Source organism: Rhamphochromis sp. 'chilingali' (genome assembly GCF_963969265.1).
Source record: "Rhamphochromis sp. 'chilingali' genome assembly, chromosome: 1".
Lineage (NCBI taxonomy): Eukaryota > Metazoa > Chordata > Actinopteri > Cichliformes > Cichlidae > Rhamphochromis > Rhamphochromis sp. 'chilingali'.
In genome coordinates, this window is record NC_137929.1 from 600,406 (window position 1) to 620,082 (window position 19,677).

General features: G+C 40.4%; 2 protein-coding genes across 2 annotated transcripts in view; both read right to left on the reverse strand.

The window, feature by feature from the left end:
- Window positions 1–562: 562 nt before the first annotated feature.
- The window catches only part of LOC308397880 (uncharacterized protein), a 350,136-nt gene continuing 331,021 nt past the window's right edge, over window positions 563–19,677 (reverse strand). Inside the window, exon 4 of the mRNA XM_080884118.1 lies at window positions 563–1,697. Coding sequence (XP_080740244.1) covers window positions 1,005–1,697 — 693 coding nt within the window. The 3' untranslated portion in view covers window positions 563–1,004. The remainder of the gene's footprint in view (window positions 1,698–19,677) is intronic.
- Window positions 5,729–19,677, reverse strand: part of LOC308404084 (uncharacterized protein) — a gene marked incomplete at its 3' end in the record, with an annotated part of 158,749 nt that continues 144,800 nt past the window's right edge. Inside the window, exons 2-3 of the mRNA XM_080893930.1 lie at window positions 12,044–12,149; window positions 5,729–7,231 (exon numbers count right to left, since the gene is read on the reverse strand). Of these exons, the coding sequence (XP_080750056.1) occupies window positions 5,729–7,231; window positions 12,044–12,061 (1,521 nt within the window). The 5' untranslated portion in view covers window positions 12,062–12,149. The remainder of the gene's footprint in view (window positions 7,232–12,043; window positions 12,150–19,677) is intronic.

Below are 19,677 nucleotides of genomic sequence, written 5' to 3' on the forward strand. Positions count from 1 at the left end.
ATTGTGTTTTTTAAACATGCTTCCATTTGTCACTTCAGTCTTTACTCTGAAATACAGGAAGAGAAATCATGGCTGAAACAATTTCTCATGAAACCAGGGGTGTGGTCCAACAGTCAGTTTGGTGAGGAAGGTTCCTAACTGAGAGAAGTGACCCAGAAGTATCTGTGTAGCAGCCACAATGAATCCAGATCATGAGCTTTATTAACTGATCAAAGTCTCTTCTTTCATCTTCTGTATCATTCAGTTTGCATTGGTAATGCCCATTATTGTAATGCTTTTTTAAGACGAGCAAAACTTTATTTCACTTTGGGTTAGCTGGGATAAGTGATGGATGGAGGGAATTTTACTTCAGCCACAGAAATCCTAAACAGGAAGGAGGAGCAGAGTTACAGTGGATCACTATCCAGCAGGGAAACAAGGTTTATTTCAATTTCTTGGCCATGAGTGAGATTTACTGAGTGGGCAAATTAGGGAGACGACACCATCAGATCCCGAGCCCTCCATGTGTTAATCAAGAGACGGCTGCTGTGCTACATCCATAAATAATGAATAAATTAGGAGCTAAAGCTGAAAGGACAGTTTATTTGTACCATCTTCACGTGAACACATTCAAGAACATCACAGATGAAGAAACATTAAAAACTTCCACACTACATAAAGCAAGAAAAATAGTTTTTCTTTCAGGTGGTTTCAGAAAAACAGAAACATCAAACATCTCCAAGACTCTCTTTGAAAGAACTAAAAACCTTTGTTCTCATGGTCCAATCATGAGTGAACTCCCCGATGAAGCCTTGTGTGCTAAAACATGTCAGAGTTTTAAAGGTTAAACATGAGTTTCCAAAACGTTTTGCTGGAGAACAATGAACTATTTGACTGAGTTTCAATCATTTACAGACGAGCAAAACCAGGACAGAGAAAAAAGGACAAAACTGACTCAGTAAAACAACAGAAAAGAAGATCCCATGTAGATCTGTATTATGTAGAAGTTCAGCCCAGCAACCAGTTCAGTTCAACACAAGTTTAAATGATTCTATCTGAACTCTGTGGAGCCTGATCTCAAGCTTTTTGAGTCTGACACAGAAACCAGAGGATCTTTCTGTGTCTTCAGATTCACTGTGATCCAGTGATGGGAGTGATTTCAGCCCTGAGTGATCGCACTGATGTTTGCACAGAGCAGACAATGAGGTGAATGTTTGGGCACATTGGTAACAGTGAAACAGTTTATTAGTAACGTGGGATCGTTTGTGTGCAGAGTATGAACTGAGATTCCTGAAGCTCTTGTCACACTGGTCACAGCTGTAGTTTCCTTCCATGTGTGCACGTTCATGAATGTTACGATTACCTGACTGTGAGAAGCTTCTCTCACAGTGTCTGCACTTGTGTGGTTTCTCTCCTGTGTGGACTCCTTTGTGTGTTTTAAGCTGACTTGCAGTGGTGAAGGATGACCCACACTGATCACAGAGGTGCTTTTTAACCCCACTGTGAATCAGTTCATGTTGTTTTAACTCACTTGATGTGGTGAAGCTTCTCCCACATTCTTTGCAGTATTTCAGTTTGTCTCCAGTGTGTCTACGTTGATGTCTTTTTAGGGTCTTTTGCCGACTGAAAGTTTTTCCACAGAGGTCACAATGAAAGTCTTTCCCACCACCACAGTGATGACAGGGTTGAGAACTGGATCCATCTGTGTTGCTCTGCTTCTAAACAAAGACACAAAGACAGTGTAAGTCAGTCCTTCAACATTTGTATCCTGAACGTCGCCTGAAATAAAGAGCATCTCTGCAGACGTCCAACTACATTTGACTGTTTCAGTTAACACACTCAGTTTACTGGGCTGCAATAACTACAATACTACCACCATAATACTACAGTAATACTAAAATCATAACTGAAAGGAAAATCTGAATAATCACTCAGAGCTGCTTTTCCATGCAGTAGAATTGCTAACATGCTAACACAGTTTAATGAGCAGAGTTGTTCCAAACAGTCAGGCTAAAATGACAAGATAACAATATAAATACATACCTCACAGTAGCTGCACTTGTAGAGTCTCTTTCTGGTGTGGATCTGTTGGTGTCGTCTCAGGTAACGTGGAGATTTAAAAGTCTTCTCACACAGCTCACATTGATAAGGTCTCTCCTCAGTGTGGGTAAACATGTGTCGTTGTAAGTCTGCGTCTGTTGTAAAGTATTTGCCACACTGTTCACAGCAGTACACATCATGTCTGGTGTGAATGCGTAGGTGTGTATTTCGGCTCCCTCTCCGGCTGAAAGTTTTTCCACAGATGTCACAGCTGTATGGCTTAACCCTTGAGCATCCCTCAAAATTTATACCCATCTGTGCCCCTTCGTACCCACACGGGTCCCCTGACAAAAGGTGATATAGCAATATCATATATGAATTTTTTTTCTGATTTTTTTCACATCAGATCTTTTAAACAACTTCAGACCTAACCACAGATATAAAGTTTTTCATTATTTTTTAAATATTTTTTAGGTTTTTATGGCTTTATTGTCATAAAAAACCCTGTTTTTTTGGGGGGAAAAACCCATAATATGCAATATTTTCAAAAAATGACTTGCAAATGGAAGTATTTGGCATGAAGTTATTACAGCCTTGAATAGGTAAATAATTCATAACAACATTGATTTGAATGCATTATTATTTTTGGAGTAATAAGAGTTTTTCAAATTTACACCCATCTGTGCCCCTTCGTACCCACACGGGTCCCCTGACAAAAGGTGATATAGCAATATCATATATGAATTTTTTTTCTGATTTTTTTCACATCAGATCTTTTAAACAACTTCAGACCTAACCACAGATATAAAGTTTTTCATTATTTTTTAAATATTTTTTAGGTTTTTATGGCCTTATTGTCATAAAAAACCCTGTTTTTTTGGGGGGAAAAACCCATAATATGCAATATTTTCAAAAAATGACTTGCAAATGGAAGTATTTGGCATGAAGTTATTACAGCCTTGAATAGGTAAATAATTCATAACAACATTGATTTGAATGCATTATTATTTTTGGAGTAATAAGAGTTTTTCAAATTTACACCCATCTGTGCCCCTTCGTACCCACACGGGTCCCCTGACAAAAGGTGATAGCAATATCATATATGAATTTTTTTTCTGATTTTTTTCACATCAGATCTTTTAAACAACTTCAGACCTAACCACAGATATAAAGTTTTTCATTATTTTTTAAATATTTTTTAGGTTTTTATGGCTTTATTGTCATAAAAAACCCTGTTTTTTGGGGGGGAAAAACCCATAATATGCAATATTTTCAAAAAATGACTTGCAAATGGAAGTATTTGGCATGAAGTTATTACAGCCTTGAATAGGTAAATAATTCATAACAACATTGATTTGAATGCATTATTATTTTTGGAGTAATAAGAGTTTTTCAAATTTACACCCATCTGTGCCCCTTCGTACCCACACGGGTCCCCTGACAAAAGGTGATATAGCAATATCATATATGAATTTTTTTTCTGATTTTTTTCACATCAGATCTTTTAAACAACTTCAGACCTAACCACAGATATAAAGTTTTTCATTATTTTTTAAATATTTTTTAGGTTTTTATGGCTTTATTGTCATAAAAAACCCTGTTTTTTTGGGGGGAAAAACCCATAATATGCAATATTTTCAAAAAATGACTTGCAAATGGAAGCATTTGGCATGAAGTTATTACAGCCTTGAATAGGTAAATAATTCATAACAACATTGATTTGAATGCATTATTATTTTTGGAGTAATAAGAGTTTTTAAAATTTACACCCATTAGTTCCCCTTCGTACCCACACGGGTCCCCTGACAAAAGGTGATATAGCAATATCATATATGAATTTTTTTTCTGATTTTTTTCACATCAGATCTTTTAAACAACTTCAGACCTAACCACAGATATAAAGTTTTTCATTATTTTTTAAATATTTTTTAGGTTTTTATGGCTTTATTGTCATAAAAAAAACCCCTGTTTTTTGGGGGGGGAAACCCATAATATGCAATATTTTCAAAAAATGACTTGCAAATGGAAGTATTTGGCATGAGGTTATTACAGCCTTGAATAGGTAAATAATTCATAACAACATTGATTTGAATGCATTATTATTTTTGGAACAATAACACTTTATTGCAAAAAAACAAACTGAACTGACCTGAACAAACTCAACAACAAACTAAACAAAGATGTAATTTACATTATCATACATAGCATGAACCATAAGATGGTTAGATTTTGCAGACAGGACATATCTTATATATATCTTTGCAGCAGTTACGATAACAATGTGCTGTTTGCACAATGAGCACTGCTTCAGCTTTTTGGAACGCTGCGCTTTCTCAGCAAAAGCCTCCCCTAAATTGACCGTGCGCTTTGTGTTGTGCATGCGCGCATCTGTTCATTTCGTGGCATCTGTGCAGAAATGACTAGTAAGACAAGTCTGCAAACTATTCTCACAGACTTCAAAGGTGCACCTGAATTAAAAAATGATCATCCTCTATCTTATTGGATAGACGATGATCATTTTCTGTCTCTCCCTCCTGTTCCATTCCTGTGACACTGGGAAACTGAACTGACCTTAGCAAACTCAACAACAAACTGAACAAAGATGTAATTTACATTTTATAGCACGAACCTCTAGATGGATGGATGTTGCAGACAGGACATATCCTAACTTTTGCAGCCGTTACGATAATAATGCGCTGTTTGCAGGATGATCACTGCTTCCAAGCTCCCCTAAATTGACCGTGCGCTTCGTGTTGTGGTGCGCGCATCTGTGCATTTCGTGGCGTCTGTGCAGAAATGACTAGTAAGACAAGGCTGCAAACTATTCCCACAGACTTCAAATGTGCACTTGAATCCAAGAAGATAGAAAAGGATCTCTCTCTGTCTCTCTCCCTCCGCTCTGCTGACTTGCCTGGGAGAGTAACGACTGCCCCTCCCCCTCTGCTCAGCAAGCAGGTGGCTGTTTTCACACCCCTCCCCCCCTCTGGCTCAACAAAGAAGTGGCTGCTTTCACACCCCTCCCTTCTCTGCACAATGAGCCTTGTTTTTGCCCTCAGCCAAGTCAGAAAAATAACATTGACAGAGGTTCAAAGAAAAGAGAAAAAAAACGAAGCAGGCTGCCGTTGTTCACTTCAAGGAGGCGGCTCTACGGGCTGTTTTGTTTGCGACCGACACACACACACAGTATAAATATATTCTCAATCACATTCACACCACTCTCTTATATCAGTTCCACTACATCAAGACTATTTTATGGTGGTCAGCTGTTTTATTGTCATGTATTTTGCATAATAAGATAACCATGTCCTGCATTCAAAACCACTGAAAATGTCTATGGTGGTGCTGTACCTAATATTGTGCTCATTGGATCCAAAACATATTTTTCCTTTATTTTGAAGGCAGAGGCTTAGATCCATTAGGTATTCACGAGAAAAAAATTATCACATGTCAGGATTACAGTATATCGAAAATATGTGATTATAATGGGAGTCAATGGGGCCCAAGCGGGTACAAGGGTGACTGCAGGGGGTACATATGTGAATCTCCTTTACTATACACCACACCATAGAGGGGATCATTGAATTTAAAAAATAATCCTAAAACACACATCCTGGCCAAGTTTCATGCAACTAGTCTTTAAAATGACTGATATATTGAGAATCAAAAATCCAAAAGTACCCAAGCGGGTCCCATTTTTCCCTAGGGGAGCTCAAGGGTTAATTCCAGAGTGGGTAACTAGATGCTTCTGTAAGCTGCTACTTTGAGTAAAAGCTCTGCCACACTGATCACAGCTGTACGCTTTAACTCCACTGTGGATGAGTTGGTGTTGTTTTAGGTAACCCTTCAAGGAAAAAGACTTTCCACACAAGTCACAGCTGAACGGTCTCTCTCCAGTGTGGATGACCTGATGCTGTTTTAGTGAAGCCTTCTCAGTAAAACCTTTCCCACACTCGTCACAGCTGTATGGCTTAATTCCAGAGTGGGTAACTAGATGACTCTGTAAGCTGCTACTGTGTGTAAAAGCTCTGCCACACTGATCACAGCTGTACGCTTTAACTCCACTGTGGATGAGTTGGTGTTGTTTTAGGGAACCCTTCAAGGAAAAAGACTTTCCACACAAGTCACAGCTGAACGGTCTCTCTCCAGTGTGGATGACCTGATGCTGTTTTAGTGAAGCCTTCTGAGTAAAACCCTTCCCACACTCGTCACAGCTGTATGGCTTAAATCCAGAGTGGGTAACTAGATGACTCTGTAAGCTGCTACTTTGAGTAAAAGCTCTGCCACACTGATCACAGCTGTACGCTTTAACTCCACTGTGGATGAGTTGGTGTTGTTTTAGGGAACCCTTCAAGGAAAAAGACTTTCCACACAAGTCACAGCTGAACGGTCTCTCTCCAGTGTGGATGACCTGATGCTGTTTTAGTGAAGCCTTCTGAGTAAAACCCTTCCCACACTCGTCACAGCTGTATGGCTTAAATCCAGAGTGGGTAACTAGATGACTCTGTAAGCTGCTACTGTGAGTAAAAGCTCTGCCACACTGATCACAGCTGTACGCTTTAACTCCACTGTGGATGAGTTGGTGTTGTTTTAGGGAACCCTTCAAGGAAAAAGACTTTCCACACAAGTCACAGCTGAACGGTCTCTCTCCAGTGTGGATGACCTGATGCTGTTTTAGTGAAGCCTTCTGAGTAAAACCCTTCCCACACTCGTCACAGCTGTATGGCTTAAATCCAGAGTGGGTAACTAGATGACTCTGTAAGCTGCTACTGTGAGTAAAAGCTCTGCCACACTGATCACAGCTGTACGCTTTAACTCCACTGTGGATGAGTTGGTGTCTTTTTAGGTAACCCTTCAAGGAAAAAGACTTTCCACACTCGTCACAGCTGTATGGCTTAATTCCTGAGTGGGTAACTAGATGACTCTGTAAGTGGCTACTGTGAGTAAAAGCTCTCCCACACTGATCACAGCTGTACGCTTTAACTCCACTGTGGATGAGTTGGTGTGTTTTTAGGGAACGCTTCAAGGAAAAAGACTTTCCACACAAGTCACAGCTGAACGGTCTCTCTCCAGTGTGGATGACCTGATGCTGTTTTAGTGAAGCCTTCCCAGTAAAACCCTTCCCACACTCGTCACAGGTGTGTTTTTTCTCTCCCTTTCTTCTGTGAGGTTTGTCGGCCTCCTGAGAGCGCTGACTTCTGGCTCCATGTTGGTCCTGCAGTGACAGAGATACAAACAGAGGCAGTGAGTGAAATGCAGTCGTGGAACAAACTCAACCTTCAAACTCCATTAACACTAGTTTTAAACCTGAAGGTGGAGCGTGGCACCAAACACCTTAAAGGTCTCTTATCCCCACCTGCTGGTAGTTCTAACACATTACATCCAACCTGCTGTTAAAGATAATTCATGACTGTTCAAACACTAAAATCATGCACACACACACACACACACACACACACACACACACACACACACACACACACACACACACACACACACACACACACACACTATTTTATAATTTAGATTATTTTGTTGTTTCCTATTACATATTTCTATAATTTGTATAGATTTATACAGAATTATTCAGTGATAATAAATCCTATGTTTGTTTATTCTAAAGGAACCCCGTTAGCTTCCACAACAGATGTTGCTCGTCTTCCGTCAAATACTCACATAAAATATTACACAATAAAGTGGATTCAAGATATCCACATAATTTCACTCTTACATCCACAGTGAGGTTTCACAATTGTTCAAATATAAGCAATCAATAATAATAATAATAATATCAATAACATTGAGGCACATTACACAAATTTCAAAAACAAATCATGTCTTACAATATTTACAACAACTAAAAGCTCTGTAAATCGGCTTTTAAGTGTTCATTAAAGTTTTGAATAATTCTCTAATTTTTTAAGGCAATTTATTCCACTTAAAAGTTGCTCTAAATGTAACAGTTTTACAAAACGTTACTTTTAACTCGAGCATTTACTAAATTGCAGTTTGTTGAAAACTGTGTAATATGATGATGTATTTCATCTGGATACTGCAGCTGAGCAGAATAAATGTGGTGTGTTTAACAGAATTGCTTTCTTTAGAACTACAAGTAAGCCATAGAATATTTTAGCCTGTACAGGAAGCCAAGAAAGGTTATTATGCATTTGATCAATATTAGTATAGTATGAACATCTTCACACTAATCTGGACGCCTTATTCTGGACTAACTGAAGTCTGTTAAGATCTGTCTTATTAGCTGCTGACCAAATGATTGAACAATACTCCAGATGAGACATTACTAGTGCATTAATGACATCTTTCATAATGAAGAAGTGATACACAAAGAGCATTTCATAGCCATAGCTATGCCTTGTCGGCAGAGTTATGTGACATTAGTGATGTTTGTACTTTCAGCGTTAACTTGGTTTTAAAGCCTTTAAAATATACGCCGTTCAATAGTCGACCTTAATCTGACAGAGAATGTGATGATTTTGTGGATAATTAAAGTCAGTCATATATCCACAAACACAACAAGCTGAAAGTCAGTGATGCTGCTCGGTTTGCAGTCCTGAACATCACGGCACAAGCAGGATCCACTGCACTGTTAATGTTAGCTGTGTTATATTGCTGCCTCTGTTCGGTGGTGTCGAGCCAAACGCACTTTAACGTGTGTTTGAACGAGCTGACGGTTCACTCGTTAAGCTGAAAGAAAGATGCTTTAATCACAGCAGTCACACATGTGTCCACTGCACCATCTGGAACTCTTCTTGTTTACACTCGTAATAACACAAACACTAAATCCTGCTTCTCTGGTGCTGTTGTGTAGCAGTGTGTACACCTGAGACTGTCACCTGTCTGTCTGTCCTGCACTCTCTCTCTGTTTCTTTCTCTCTGATTGTGGAATAAAAGTATGAACATGTGTTTATAAGTTACACTTGTGTTTGAATCCTGCAGCTTATCACACATTTGATTTCCATGTGTGACGACTGCAAGTGTCCAGAGTGAGGACAGACTGAGGGACCCACTGCTGCACATCATCTGTGAGGCTTTGCAGCCCTGATGATCCACCAGGACAAACTCAGCAGTGTGTGAGGAAGAGGAGGAGGAAGAGCCAGCAGCAGCTGACAGATGGAGAGAATAGACAGACTGTTCCCTGTTTGTGAAGGACTGCTAGGAAAGTTTAACATAACTGTCTGTGCTGAATCAGTCTTATTAGGTAATGTTCAAATAATGTGATCATCCCAGTGTTTTCAGTGTGGGAGAAAGTACTCAGGGCCTTCAAGTTACACACTATGAAAGGCAGCAACAAGTTTAATGTTCAGAAACCTAAAGTCTGTATCAGCAGCAGAATGGAGCTAAAAATAAATGTTGGTTTCAGTTCTATGAAGCTTTGAGTATTTTGGATCAGTAGCTGCTGTGTTTGTTGCATCATATTGCTGTAACTGTTTATATGCTTTATATATTCTGAGCTAAGTTGATCTATAGTGTTACATGATACACTCTCAGAAATAATATAAATATATATATATAAATAACTGTTAGTATCATGGTTGCTAGGCAACCTGGGCAGCGCGACGGAGGTTAGACGTCCCATTTCACGAACCTACGAGCCTCGCACTTCGGCCTTAGCGGTCTTTGAGTCTGCGGCCCTTGAGGACTTTAAAGCTGCAGAACCTGAATCGGGATACAGCCATGATGATCTCCAGCCTCGTGCTCGCCAACATTCTGACCTGAGTTAAGAAGACGATCACTGAAATGGTCTCAGCAGGTCCTTTGATGACAGCAATGAAATGCAGTGGTAAGGCTGCCACGATTAGTCGACTAGTCACGATTACGTCGACTATCAAAATCGTCGACGACTGATTTAATAGTCGACGCGTCGTTTGAAGCTTTGTAAGATCTCAAAAGACGCAGGAATAAGTAGCAGGATTTAAGAGTGTAATAACGGACTGAAACAGAAGATGGCAGCACTGCATGTACAAGGATGCCAGCTGCCGTTAAACCCCGAAGAAGAAGAAGCTCTGTCCCAGAATTCATAGCGCGGCCCAGCGCAGTTTCCAACAATAGCGGCAGCTAGTTAGTTTTAATATTACTCTTATTATTCTTTCTGGGTCACAAAATAAACGTTTAACATATTTTCAGGCGAGAATGTAGCTGTGTAAACCTCAAATATCGGCTCAGTTTATCAAGACATCACATATTTTCAAAAGCGCTCCGACATTTTCGGAGAAGTCTGTTACCCACTAGCTCGATAGCTAGCCGGGGGCCATGAGAGCACCGGACTCCCGGCAGATCGTTTTCAAACCCACCGCCCTACTCAGGTTAAACATGATATATAAGTCACTTAGATAAACTTAAAAATGTTATTGTTTGGCTTTTTTCAGTATTTTATTTGTTTTTTTGTTTGTTTTTTTAAATGACATCAGAAACAGCAGTATGCGACATTACGTGATGGCAGAGCTTCAGTTCATCCTTTGTCATTTTTTTTTTTTTTTTTTTTTTTTTTTTTAATAAATAGGACAGGGGGAATGAATGAGAGAGAGAGGGGGAGAGAAAGAAAGAAAACCAAAGGGGAGAAGAGACGGTGAGAAGGGGGGGGAAGAGAGACAACAACAAAAAAAAAAACTCCTGGGTCACCTGTATGGAGAAAAAAAAACAAAAACAAACAAACAAAAAAAACAAACAGAGGAGACAGCAAACAACAAAGAGCAACATAATAATAGAGAAAACAAAGCACCATCACAATAAACTAGCTAGTCATAGATATCAGTATTTACTAAATAATAAACGATATTGTGCAGCACGCAAGATAGACAGCGCACAGTGTGCTTTGAGGCAGCAGCCAAGAAAGCTTTAGTCCGCGTCTGTGAATACCCATGTGTGCATACCTGTGTGGATCAGCATGCTTGCATTCCAAAGGTTTCTCCATGTAATGATCTGCTAGGGAGTGTGGGGGGGCCACAGCCCCGTCCTCCAGGGTGTGAAGCGGGTATGGAGGAGATCAAAACTCCAGACATCCAGAGGCCCCCAGAACACAAGAGACCATGGAAGACCAACAGAGGGGCAGCCGCGCCACTGTCCCAGTAAGAGCTGAGGAGAGTCCCAGATGAGGGTTCACCCAGCAGCCGCGGAGCAGAAGCCAGGGGGAGTTGCAGTGACGCGCCCGTGAGCTCCGCCGGCAGCCAGCTGTGCCTGAGTGACCGAGCCCCAGGCCGAGAGGCCGGGGGCACCCCACCTCCGAAGTGGCCCGAGCGAGCCCCAGGCTCCAGGCCCCGATAAGCGGCCGCCAAGGAGTGAGCCGGTGTGTACCTGGACGCCCATCCCCGGACACAAAGAACCACCAACGCACCGATGTCTGAGGGGGTCCGCCACTGGCAGGGGAAGTGGTGGTAGGGGGAGATAGGCCTCCAAACCTTGGAGGGCCTGAGATGTCCCCAGAGAGGTGGCGCCTGACACCCAACCTGACATATAGACACAGACATACAGGCACACACAGACACAAACATTTGTGGCAGCCCTATGCAGTGGTAAGGCGTTTTGGGGATTAAGTTCGTTTTCATGGCAAAGAAGGACGATGCAGTTCATCTGATTACTCCTCATAACATTCTGGAGTGCAGGCAAAATGCTATTATAAAAACTTAAGCAGCAACTTCTCCAGGTTCCAATATTTATGCAATTCTCAAACCTTTTGGCCACGACTGTATAACCTCTTCTGAAGTTTAGTGGATATTATACATGGTTATGCTCAGGATGTGTCGGCCAGTTTCCACTGGAAACGCCTTTTGGTTAAACTGTCAGCGAGGAATTTGCATTTGCACTGTTACATTTTTATATAACTTTAATGCACATAAACAACAGCTGCTTGTTTCAGTGAAAATACATTGATGGCTTTTTAATAAAGTTGTGCAGCTGTAAAGTATTTTGTCTGGTGTCAATTCTATCGTCAGCTACATCGTTATGGCAAATGTTCAAATGTATATGGTGATAAATATCTTTGGTCATATGGTCCTGCTCTGTCTGTCACCTTCTGTGTTGAGCTCATTGTTTCCTCTGTAGTGGCTGAGCTGAGTCCAAGTAGCTGAAAATGTTCCTCTGCTGCTCCGTCAGACTCTCCTCCTCCTGCTGATCAGCTGGGACACAAAACAGATCTTTGTTAGGCTCCACACTGCACTGAAGAGTCAAAGTGTCTCATATGTTCATCTGACAAGTAAAAGAACACATTTTTGTTTCCCGAGGTGGGCAACTTGTTGGAAACAAACACAAAAGGCTTGAGCACTGATACCTGCCATTGCTGGCATTGAAAGATGCAACGCCAGCAATGTGGATTGTCAAGACTCAAACCAATCATCAAGCAAAGACAACAGGGATAATTTGTTTCTGTTTATTTAGCATTCACAGCATTTGTAGTTGCCTTCTGTGCAGGGGAAGTCCACGCACACTGTGTGGTACGGCCATCCGCAGAAGGTGCATTCAACCTCTGTAAGAGAAACGAGATTGTCTGAGACTGAAATGATATTCACTAAAGAAGTGGTGATTTGTAAAACTTCAAGTGTATGATAAGGTGAAAACAAATACACAACTGCATGTCATGTAGTTGAAGGTTTTTTTCTTTTGGAAGACCGGAAAACACTGAAAGTTACAAATTAGTCCTTTATTTATCCAGGTAAAAAAAAATCTCATTGAGATTAAAAATCTCATTTCCAAGAGAGACCTGGCGTCATGGCAACACAAGTCACATACCACACAGGTATATAACATTTAAAACAAACACAATATCCCAACATGTGTAACAAATGTATTGTGCTTGAAACAAATTCAGAATAGGTGATAAAGCAGCTGCACATGTGTGTCACGAGTAAATCTGGCTGTATAACAAACAGAAACAAGTGATGCTGCTGTCTTTGCTCAACGGTTGGTTTGAGTCTTGACAATCCACATTGCTGCCATCTTTCAATATGTTGAATGCACCAGTGTAAGTGCAGCCACTCAGACTCAATGTGTTCATAGAAACAGGTGCAGATGTGTCACGAGTTCATCCAGCAGTAGCTATGGCACTTGGCCACAGGGGGCAGCAGTGGACTGACCTGCATTCGAGACTGCTCCAGCTGCTCTGTGACAGTCAGTAGATCTGCTACAAATTGCAGATCATATGCAAGTTTTGGAAATGACATTTTAAATATTCTTAACTTAGCCACGGCAGCATTGTTGATGTATTACCTATATACTACAAATTATTCCACCTGCTGAAAAGTGGATCTAATGTGGGCGGACTCACACTTAGCAAATAAACCTGTGATGTGAGAATGTAATCAAACTGTTGATCAGAGGCAAAGTAATTTAAAGTTTATGATGCTATCGTCTAATGTTAGCTGACATGATGTTAGCTTGTAAACTTATGTTGTTGTCTGGGTCTCATGTCTGATCTGATGATAATAACTGTGACAACACAGAGATTAAATAAAGGACGTTGGTGGGACTTCTTATGTTAGAACTATAACTTCAGTTAAGGAGTGAGACGTAAGGTGACAAGGAGAATGAAGAGAATGAGAAAGAAGTAACTGGGAAGAGAAAATGAAAAAAATTTGAAATGATCAAATTTGTGTTAACAGATGATGGTGAGTTTAAAAATTCAAGTAATTTAAAGGTTTTATCCTATTTGTTGTTGTTTTTTTCATATTCTTCTATTTGCAAGAGGTTATTAATAAAACAGGTTCTCTTTCTGGTTTCTCTTTTTGGACGCACTCTCTACAGCTTATCACATCCAAAATGGCGGATGTCAAGTACAAAACCTCGACAGAAACAATCAGCAAGAATTTTAGCATCAGTCCAAAATAAAACTGTCCAACTACAGAGTTTTAAAATCCAACTAAACTATGAACAGAGATCTTTTACAAATAGGCTATTGATGAGATGACAGTGGTAACAAAAACGTACACATCCGCGCACACAGACAAAATGGCGGGAGAGCGTTTAACGGTCGACCTCATGAGTCCGTTACCGTGAACTATGGAGCGGCAGATTTGTGCTGGAACTGAGCTGCACACAGCTGATGTTAGCCAGGAAACATTACACACTGCTAACGTTACCTTCACACGGAGCTCCACACGGAGACGATCAGCGTCAGGCACAAACACCAAGTTCAGAAAAGAGGAACTTTGAGCAGGAAGGAAAGAGTCAGAGCGGCGTTTGAGGACACGTTTACAACCACGAACATCAGAATCTGTCTGTGCTGCATTCAAGTGCAACTTGGAAACTCACTAATCTCTGTCATGTTGTCCAAAGATGATTTATTTCTGCTGGTTTTCCTGTTTGAAACACAAACATGTGTCAGCACTTTGTTGTTCTTCACCCTGCAGCATTTGAATATTTCAGGAGTAAACTGATCATAAATTCATGAAGTCATGAATGAAAGTGCAGACTGAGAGTGGATCACATGATGTTTGAGGTGTGTCATGTGACATGTTCAGTATTGTCACACATGTCTAGATTGTCCCTGATATCATAACTGCTCAAACACTGATGATTATATTTGAAGAATTATTCCTGATGGCAGCAAAGTTTGAATGGAGCTCTCTGTCTGTGCTGATTTGTCGCCCTCTGGAGGTCAAAGCACAAACTGCATGATGTCACTGTAACCACCACAGTGACAGGAAGTGTTTTTAAATGATGAAATATGTCAGTGATGCTGATAGTGTGTTCATCACAGACGTTCAGGCTTCATGTTGACATGAATCAAAGTTAATGTCATTATGGACCAAGGACAGTACTCTGGGTCTCCTGCAGAACAACTCGAGCTGTGATACCTGAATGAAGAGCCTCTGCTGCTTTAAAGAAGGAGGCTCGAGGCAGAGGTGAGGTGCAGACCAACCAGCTTTTATTCAGCAACTTTAACAGAAGGATCAGAAAAATAAAACTATACAGCACAGTGATGCTGACTGAAGCCACAGCATTAAACTAAACAAGCATCGGATCATCTTTAACAACATCTAATAAATAATGACAACTATTTACTCCTGTATTTCCTACAATAAAGCCTGTTCAGATATTTGTTGCTGATGGAAATGTAAAAGGCTCCCAGGAACCAAAGGACAAAAACAGAGGCAACAGTCACAACTGCAAAGGATCCCCTAACACATAAACTGGTTCGAAGATATTTTCTAGCTCTGCAGAGGAGCTTGATTGCACGGACAGTAAAAAGTGGATTCAATAACAGCAGCGAGCGCTGAGTGATATAACGGTGCTGCGAGCAGCAGTGCAAAGGCTCACACAGAGACAGCAGCTACACTGTGTGTGGATGTGATCCACAGTCACAGCTGTGGGTTTCAGTCAGTGTGTCTCTAACTTCATGGTCACATTTCAAAGCTTATTGGAGCCAGAAGATGTTCAAGTAAAAGATTTATTGCTGTACTCGTCTACCAGGATAACAGGAGGTTCATAAAGCTGTGTAATACTTCAGCTTTCCATCATGGAGTAGTAGTTGTGTCCCTTTGTGTTTATTAGTGTGTTCACACGTCTACTTTAACTTCACTCTGTAATGAAAGGATTCAAATCACTGATAAATACATACATGCTGACTCTGAGTCTCAGTGAAGGAGGAAAGGATGGATGAAGGCAGCCTAGTGTGGGTCATGTGTGTCCAGCAGTCATCCAGGGCCTGGATCCATCTGTAACAGGAAGACAAAGTCCAGCCTGTAATCATCCTATCAGGCACAGCGTTTCCATCCAGCATCCTGACGACGCTAACAACCCGTCAAACGTCTCCTCTGGTCCACAGAAGTCACACTTCCTGTGTCATGTTTACCTTTTTAAGTGTGCTATTCAAGCCTGTGTGACCAACTCTGACTCTCCAGATTCCATCCTGGTCTCTGCTGCAGCTTCTTCTACACGACTGTTTTCTGTATAATAATATCTGCCTTTCCCGTCTCTGTCCCAGTGTGCCTGCCACTCGTCCTTCATCTTTACCTTCATTATACTCTTCACCTCACTTTCACTGTATTTTATAGTCAAACCTGCACGACTTCTTCTTGCTGCACCTTTTTAAACTTATCGTCCTGTTCATTGCATCAACACCGATATTCACAGGGAGCCATAAGAAATCCACTTCTATCCCTCTGTGTTTGATTCTATACAGTAAATGAAGTATATCAAAAACAATATGTTGCCTAGAGTCTGAAGACATATCACCTGTGCTCACTAGCACGCTGCTAGAGTCCCAGCAAACCACATACCTGCATATTAGTGCGTCCTCCACCCAGTTCAAGCCAGTAACATCACTACCAGCTCCCAGTATAAACTGCCACATCATCTGTAATTCTTTTACTCATCACCAAACTTATTTGTGGGAGAACAAATGCAGCAGCCGTTCTTTTATCTGACAGTGTTGACGCATCAGTAAATATCCTCACATGACCTGAGGACTTTCCCACTATATGAACCTGCTTTTAGTCGCCCCTCCTCCCTCGCCACAAGCTTCCTTTACAACATAACTTATAAAAAACAACTTTATTGACAATCAGCAATAACAATTACAGACAGTCTAGAAGAAGAATCACATGATCAAGGAGCAGAAGTTTATGGTTTTAATAGCTTTTACATTTTGGGAAAGTTTTAAAAACATTGTTTGGTTTTCTTTCTAAAGCGTTGAAAGGACGGCTTTGCATCAGAAAAGTAAGATCAGCAAATGAATCCATTAAAGTTCTTTTGCCTTGTTTGCAAAAGAAGCCAAACAACATTTGTGTTACAAAGAGAGACTTCAGAACAGATCAAAGATCACAAACATCAGGCACTGATGGAAACAGCCAAACACAGAAACAGAGGCACCAGCAGGTGAAGGAGGCCTGTTGTAGAAATGACTCTGAGTGCTCAGGTAGAAACGCATGAAGAACCAGTGCGTCTAATATTTGGAAACCAATCTGTGTTTGAGCGTCCTGGATGAAACACAGATCATGTTGCAGAGCGAGGACGTCGTCTTTCCTCCCGAGTGTGTAACTACAGGACGTGTGCAGCAGGTTTAATCGTCCTCCTGACAGTTACTGATGAACGAGTCCTTCAGGGAGGCTCCAGGATCACTGTGGCTTTTACCAGCTGCTGCTAAACTGAGAGGTGTTGCTGCTTCATGTGTGAAGATGTTTGCATGGCTTTAACAGTGCAGACGTTCCTCATGTGCACACATTTCATATGTTTTATTGTGATGTTTAGTAACATCTGCTTCCCTCCTTCAGGCAGACAATAAAGTGAGCTCAGCCTTAAACATGTGGAGAGAACGTTTGACCCACAGTCCTGGGACGACTGCAGAACAATGGTTTGTTTTTAATGATAAAGTTTCATAATGGAAATAAATGCTGAGCCTGTTTCATGATGTTGGCCCTGCAGCATCAGGCAGGATTAATACTGTAACAAACGTGTGTCACAGTTATAATGACTTTAAATGAAGACTTGGGTTGGATGGAGATGTCAGCTGGATTTGTGCTGACTGTCACTTTAAATGTTTTCAGTTCTGTTCAGCTTCTAAATCTACTTTTGTATAATGTTTGCTGAGTTTTGCACTTCATGACGCTTTTAAGAAGAGCCAATAAATCCTGACTTTACACAAAAATAAAGGTTTAATGTGTTTAGTGTGACAGTGGAGGAGAGCGCACATAATAAGAGTCATTAACAGAATGGTGACAATTATAATCTGTCTCATTTTAGGAGCAGCTCACGGGCACAACAGACTACAGAGCAATCAAAGCACCAGTTAAACGTCCATGTGACCGGCTTACAGCCAATGAACAATCAGTCCCCACTGTCCCCACCAACATCACTGTACTGGAAAGACTGTGCTGCCATGGTCAGAGATGAACTGGTACTAAAATGTAAGGCAGCTGATGTGTGTGGCCTTAGCAGCACAAATGCATCACGGCTGCAACGCTGCAGTGTGTTTAAACATTTGAACATTTCTGTGGCTTCAAACCAGCAGCTGCTCTGTACTCAGTCGTGTTTGTGTGTCTGTCAAAGTGATTGTTGTCTTTAAAAAGCCTTTTGTGTTGAGTTTTGTGAGCAGTGCCGAGCTTCTCTGTAGTCTAAGCCGAGTCGATATATTTGATTCCATGTTTGGTGTGATTTTCAAAGTCAGCAGCAGCAAACCCATACGGTAAAAAAATACTTTTTTCCTGGCCAAAATATATTTCAAATATATGGTAAATATATTTTGTATTTGTGATGCTCCAAAAAAATATATTTTTGAAATTGAAAATATATTTCTTTCAAACCAAAATACATTTCAAAACATATTTTAGGGTGAAGAAAATACATTTCCAACCTTACAGTAGAATGTATATCAAAGTATCCTTTATTTAAAATATATTTAGTGCAATAATGATGATAATGATAACAATACTAAAAGTAACATGTTTTATGCACATCTGCAAAAAACAGTTGGATTCAAACAAAACAGAGTCAAAGGTCTATCACGAATTAGGTTGTTTATTCATTTGCTTACAGTATTTCACATTACACAATATCTCACTATAATGTAGCGTTCATTGACTTTGAAATTATCTGTCAGTGATACAGTAAACAAGATACAACAACTGCTATGTACACTTTAGTTTTTGACAATATATACAATTTAGTACTTAAATGAACACACTCCACTGTTTTGGAAATAGGCTCATTCTCCATCTCCCTCAGAGTTAAAAATGCAGCGTCTTCTTTCTAGATCCGTACGTTAATAGGGCTCTGGAGCGTGATCTTACGGGATGGGGCGTAGCCAGGATTTTTGGTCAAGGCGCCATATTAGCAGGCCAAACAAATGCTTGCTGTGTGGTCGGTTGTAATGTTAGATTGCACTACCGACAAAGGAATAAGCTTGAAAACAGGCTCTCTTTTCATTGTTTCCTCACCTGGAAACATCATGAGGGAGCTTATGTGTTGGATGTTACCAAAAGAAGGCGTCTAGCCTGGATAGCAGCTGCGAGACGAGCTGATATTCAGTTCTCTACCAGCCACAGATATCTGTTGGTGTGCTCCAGTATTTTCATTCAGGTAAGTTCTAAATAAGTTCATATTATTATTTATAGCCTGTTAATTTTATTTTCAATAGCACAAACTTAGAACAAACATGCAGAACTACCTTCTATTTATAGAGTTGCTAATTATTTGGCATTATTGCAACAAACCAGCCTATGAAATGAATGAAACAAATCCTGACTGGGTTCCAACACTACACATGGGGCACTACGAAATCCCTGCTTCAAACTACATGCTACATACCACCATGCCAATCAGATTACTTCTTCCATGTGAGGGTAAAAAGGTGACCTTCCTGGATAAGATGGCAAAGGTTTGCTGCGTTTTGGTGAACATGTGCCCCAGTGTGGTAGTAAAACCACAGAAAAAAGGTTTTGTTAAATACTCTTAAGTCTTGTGCTGTTTATGTAGTGATAAGTTTTCAAAAGAGACAGTAAATTACAGAATGCTAGTAGTGGGTGATATTATACAAATGCTGTCATGATTTTATGTGAACATTTTGTCATTTGTAAACTATACATAACATTTTTTCTACATTGTAACTGATGTGATGTTCGACAAAGTGCTTTTAATTAAAAATAGGCAAACATTTCTTTGTTTCTTTATTCAACTTTTGAACAGTGGTATTTAGTAAGTACATATTCAGTA